This window comes from Lygodium microphyllum, chromosome 14 (genome assembly GCF_053477565.2).
Source record: "Lygodium microphyllum isolate KBCC chromosome 14, Lygodium_microphyllum_v1.1.10, whole genome shotgun sequence".
In the NCBI taxonomy this organism is placed as follows: domain Eukaryota; kingdom Viridiplantae; phylum Streptophyta; class Polypodiopsida; order Schizaeales; family Lygodiaceae; genus Lygodium; species Lygodium microphyllum.
This window is the reverse complement of record NC_141148.1, coordinates 73686265-73691981: the sequence shown is the minus strand read 5'-3', so window position 1 is coordinate 73691981 and position 5717 is coordinate 73686265. Positions and strand designations below refer to the sequence as shown.

At 40.1% G+C, this 5717-nt stretch overlaps 1 protein-coding gene across 1 annotated transcript in view; it reads left to right on the top strand.

Annotated features, from left to right (window-relative positions):
* Positions 1-4177, top strand: part of LOC148025727 (putative pentatricopeptide repeat-containing protein At3g23330) — a 51381-nt gene extending 47204 nt beyond the window's left edge. The window contains exon 4 of the mRNA XM_087692012.1: positions 3806-4177. Coding sequence (XP_087548138.1) covers positions 3806-4177 — 372 coding nt within the window. The remainder of the gene's footprint in view (positions 1-3805) is intronic.
* The last annotated feature ends 1540 nt before the right edge of the window (positions 4178-5717 follow it).

Below are 5717 nucleotides of genomic sequence, written 5' to 3'. Positions count from 1 at the left end.
ATATATATATATATATATAAAATTGAATAAGCTATGTATATGCTATCTCTCATCTTAGTTATATGCTACAAAAGATATTACAAGCGTGCAATGTATTAGAGAATTAATCTATGTATAAACAATATTTGTGTTGGTTATATGGGATTGATGTGGCATTTTTGAAAGTAACGTGAGGGAGAACCCCTCAAGGGATGAAAATAAATAGGTTGACCAATTATCAAATAAAAATTAAAGAGAGTATTTATAAATTAGGACTTGGGTACCCATGAACATGTGATATGACCACTTCTAATTTCACTATCCTAGGGGGTATATAGTGTCTTTTATGTAGAGATATAATTTTTGTACCACTCTACAAAGTGATGGTTTTGTTACCAAGTTAGCAACCACATATGCTACCATAAACTTTCACAATGCAAACATAGAGAGCAAATCATATACTTACATGTATGTCTTCAGATTAGATGGCACACTTTAGAGATATGGGCGACCAAGAGTTGTCTTGATCATTTGGCCATTCAATGCATTCTACCTTAGTATACTTTAAGGTGTCGATCTCCAGTGGTCAAAGTCAACGCTTTGGGTCAAAGGGAGGCTACTCGACTAGTGGAGGTGGTGCTTGTGGTAGATGCCTTGGAGAGCTATAAACTTCCTCTCCTCTTTGTTCTAAGGGTGGTTCTGGGGGGTATTGTGGAGATACATATGTTGTGACCTTGTGGCTAGTTGCTACTATGTGCTCCCATATTGGTTCTAGAGAGGGTGACTCATGTGCATGATGTGGAGACATTAATATAGTGTCTCTATTCCATCAGTTGAGTGGACGGTTATCACCTTGGAGATTTTGTACACTTGTAGGAACGTCTACTCTCTAGAATCCAAGTTTCGCTCAATTGTCTATAAATGGCACCCCTATGGGTGCTACTTCAAGAGATACCACCTCTACAAGTATGCCAAATGGACATGGGTCTCCTGGTTATGTGTAGAAGTGTGATCGCAAATGGGAGGAGACACATCTTAGACACACACCATCAAGTATGGTTACTTAATGGATGAGAAAATTGATGGTGTGACCATGAATATTAAGGGAAGGAGGGTGATGGCACACATGAGGACGTTGTGTGAATAGGTATTTAGGCACAATTTTCTAGACCACTGGAAGAACATACCAGAGGGAGGCAAGGAGTATGTGGTCACATCCTTGCATAAGGAGTTCTTGATACCTATAGTGGTTGATTGGTTCTCCTCCACACTAGATGGATCATGGACTAGATGCATGTATATATATCACATAGATGGTCAAATGTACACAAGGCAATTAAGAGCGGCGCTCAAAAGACTGAGTTGTTGGACACATAGGATTTTGCAGAAACTCAAGAAGGAGGTCGGAGACTCTCCAATAGGACGATGGCAAGAGTAGCAATTGGCAGTGAGGGCCAGGCTAGAGGTAGGGGTCATGCATAATCTTGGGGGTGGATATAGAACTTATTTGGAAAATTTCATAAGTTTTATTTTGGTTATGTTTAATATTTTTATTTAGAATAGTATTTGTACTAATAATCGTATTTCTAACAATGCTACTTTGTTCTCCTTACTAACACTTGATCACAAACCGCAATCCCACAATTGGAGAATCAGTATGTAGAGAGGCATAGTCCCAATTCTCTTATTGATAGATTATATACGTGCGACAGTTCGGTAAGTCATGCCTCTTTTCAATTTTGAGTTTTTAATAGAAATGCAATTATGCATCTAGCAGAGTAGAAATAATAATGACAGAAGTGAACTATTGTTTGTTATGCAGTACTTTATGAATACTATGATTATTGATGATTTATCAAGGAATGATGTATGGTATGTAGACTCATGTATCTCTAACCATATGACTTCTCATAAAGAGTGGTTTAGAGAGATGCACAGTTCAGAGTCTCCATGCTATGTGGAGATAGGGAATTAATCTTTGGGTGTTTTATATTGCAGAGTCCATTTGATGCTTCATTGCATCACAATAAGCTCTCAGATGGTGAGGAGTTATAGTAGTTGCTTGGATTTCTGGAGCATGCATCTCTTCCTCTTTTGGTTCTATAGTCCATGTAGACTCTTTTTATGTAGGCTTCCTTCAAGATATTTCTCATCCTTTATCTGGACTTGCATTTTGCAATATTTATTGATACATTTGTCTGTTTTGGATTGTGTACCTTGTCAATCCATGTAATTTTAAAAGATGTCATTGTTGATATTATACTTATTTGGAAATTGAATCACTTTTCTTTTAGCATCTCATGATGCATGTGTTTTGACAATAGTTGTATGCTCAATTATTTGTAAATGATTTATGCAACATTAGTTTGCACATGTGGTTGGAAGGGTTTTCTCTAGTGTAACCATTGCTATTAGAGTCACAAATAAACACATACGTGTCATTGTATGTGTCGCAATGTTTGCATTGCAATAAATGTCACTATTTGTGTCGCAAATAGTGACACAAAGTATGATACACATTGCAATGATTTTGCATGTATATCAATGGTTTTAGTGACGATGGAAAAAGTATTTGGATGAATAATTTCATCGCTTTAAACATGGGTATATGGCTTGTATTTTGTAGTGAGTGTTTATGGGCTTATTGTTATGTGAAAGAGAAACCATAGGATTTTCACCTTTGAGGTTAGTTTATGGTAAGGAAGCTTTATTGCCAATTGAAGCTGAAATATTAGCCTTAAAAGATCTTGAAAAACCGAGTGATAAGGGAGAGAAAGATAGTGAAGTAGAGAGGGTTGTGTAGGCCTTCATCAATAATGAGATGGGGCTGACAAGGCCCACTTAGTGTGAGACTGAAATCGGAGGGTATCAGGTGGAGGGGAGAACCTTTTTGATTTCTTGAGAGGGTGAAGCAGAGGAAGGGATAAATTACAAAGATTTGTGTTTGCATTGAATGCATTGATGAGCACATGCATAAAGAATGGATTAGGCACATTATATTCCTCAATCACAAATCTTTGTGTACATGTTCACCGAGATGTTTGCTATTTGAATGAGTGCATCTCCGGGATCCCAAATTGCATACTTCTTTTCATTCACGAGTATATGAGCAAGAATCAGTTCTCTTAAAGCATGTTTTATTCGGGATCACTACATGACATGAATTCAAGGAGGATTTTCATACCAAACAAGATTCAAGTCATATGGAAACTCAAAAAGATATTTGGAAGAGAGGTAAAGCAAAAAGAGGAGCAATGAAGGACACGAAGAAGAAAGCTAAAAGAATTCAAGCGAGAAGAGCCATACACTACAATTGCAAACTGAAGAAGAGCCTTGGGAAGGAAGGCATATGTTTACATTTTGTGGCAAAGGAAAAGAATAGGAGGTGAGAAATCAAATGTCCTCTCTCCATGAAATCTCTCAACCATGACATCTCACACCGAGAGCTCATGGCCTTGTCATGTGTCTCATCTAGCACAGAGTGCTCTCTTCTGGGCTCTTCTCAAAGAGCAAAACACATACTAGAAATTTTCGATATCATCCCTAGTTTTATGTTGTCCTTCCTAGATGTGAATCGCAGTCGAAGTTCCTATGGATTGTCGATTGACGCCTTTTGAGCATGTGCATGTGAATATTCCCACTCGAGGCATGTGTGAACGGGGAGGGTGAGCCTTTCATGGGAAGAGTCGACGATCATGTAGGTATGTGTGAACGGGGCGGGGAGCCTTTCATGGGAACAGTCGACGATCAGGCCTCCGGAGCCGGCGCACTGGTAGCATAAAAGCTATGTATTTACAGGCTCTGTACCTACGCTCTATCTATTTAGTCCAAGCAGCTAGCAGTAGATAAAACATCAGCAAGGCTAGCATCAGCAGGAGGTGGAGGAGACCGGAGATCAAGGATGATGATGGGAATTAGGCCAGTTGCTGCAGGAGGACGTCGTCTTTCCGGCTTCCTCGTTCTGGCGCTTGTATTGTTGGCAACGCTTCTCATCGACTCCGCTACTGCGTCCCGTAGTACTCTGCCAGCTGCACGCGCAGCAGCAGCAGCAGCAGGCCGGCGGCGTGCCCTGCTTAACGCGTACGGCAGCTGCGACAGCGATGATGACTGCCTGGGCTTCCTGGACGTGCTTGCAGGTCGCCTGTACTGCTGCCCTAATCCGGACGGTCCTGGCAGAAAATGCTCCACCCCCTGTTAGGTAGTACTACAGACCAACAAACCATCCCATAAAAGACGATCGTGCAATGACTACCCGCCAGTAGCCAATGGCTGCACTCCACTTCCATTGATCATATCCGATGTACTCGTACTGTATCAACCATCCCCCCACCCCGCCCTCCATCTGGTCTCTCAGTCTCAGCATCTACAGCTGTTTCTTCAGCATAATTACTAGGCATCATAATTTATTTGACACTACGACTCTTTACCTTGAATGTAGCTGCCAATCTTCACCAAACGACGAATGCATGTCTTTGTATGAGAAGGATTAATATTGTGCGTGCATGTGCAGATGAGATGCACGCAGTACAGTACATCGGTTCCTTACTTATATTGCCATCGTTCAATGCAGTGGCTCTTTGCACAACTTCCCTTTGCCACATAATCCAAGCAAATAAGCCACCTGGAAATGCAGCACACGCTTGCATGTGCACACATGATGCACTCCGTTCTTATTCACATGATTCGCATACAACTCGTTGCCAATTCGTATTTTCTCATTTTTAAAAAAATTGAGCTGCAATGCTAGCATTAAAATTTGAACTCTATATTGTTTTCCATATTATTCAAGAAAGGTGCTTCATCCAAGCATACACACCGCCTAGAAACCCATGCTGATGATGCATCGCTATATTACCAAGTTTGCAACCACCTATGCTACCATAATTGGCTTCTACAATGCAAACATAGAAAGCAAATAACATACTTCATGAGGAAAGTAGGGGAAACTTTTCAGTTGCATTATTGTCTGTATTTACATTTCGAGACACAAGATTGAAAGTCTTGGATTAACTTACATGATGACAATTTAGGGCCGTATTCATGGCATGACGAAACATAATGTTTGTGATATGCTTTGATTGCCTAAAAGTAATGGAAGTGAAAAGCTTGCACATCATCATTGCTACTATACATATTCAGGCAAGTGTAGTCTATTACAATATTTGACAATCATAGCCATGTCAATTATGGCATGCATGCTTCACATCATTTTTAAAGACCCCCACCCAATATATTGCACACTTGATAAATCCATGTAGTTTCTTATCTTCGAAAGGTTATTTGGCAGCTTTCTTTTTCGTACCATGTTTCAGTAGAGTTGAGGAATTCATTGGCCCTTTTAAGACTAGAACTTGCTTATTTCTATTGTCTTGTCTAATTTTCTTTGTTATGTTTTAATAGGTCGGATAGACCATCAGATAGGATCCTTCCCTCCAACAAACTTTTTTGAAGACTTCATCTAGTTCATATCAAATGTCATTCATAAGAAGAATGCTTAGATGAAGAAGAGGAAATGCTAAGGAGCGGAAGAGGAAGAAGCAGCAGAAGTAGAGAGAGCAAAAGAACCTACTAGGTCAAGTTGTAAGGAGGAGGAGGAGGAGGAGGAGGAGGAGGAGGAGGAGGAGGTGGTGGTGGTGGTGGTAACAAGTTGGTAAATTGAAAAATGGGTCCCTAAAGAAACCAACAGTATGAAAGAGACTTACATTCGCCCCATCTATCTTGAGTATTTTTGAATCTTG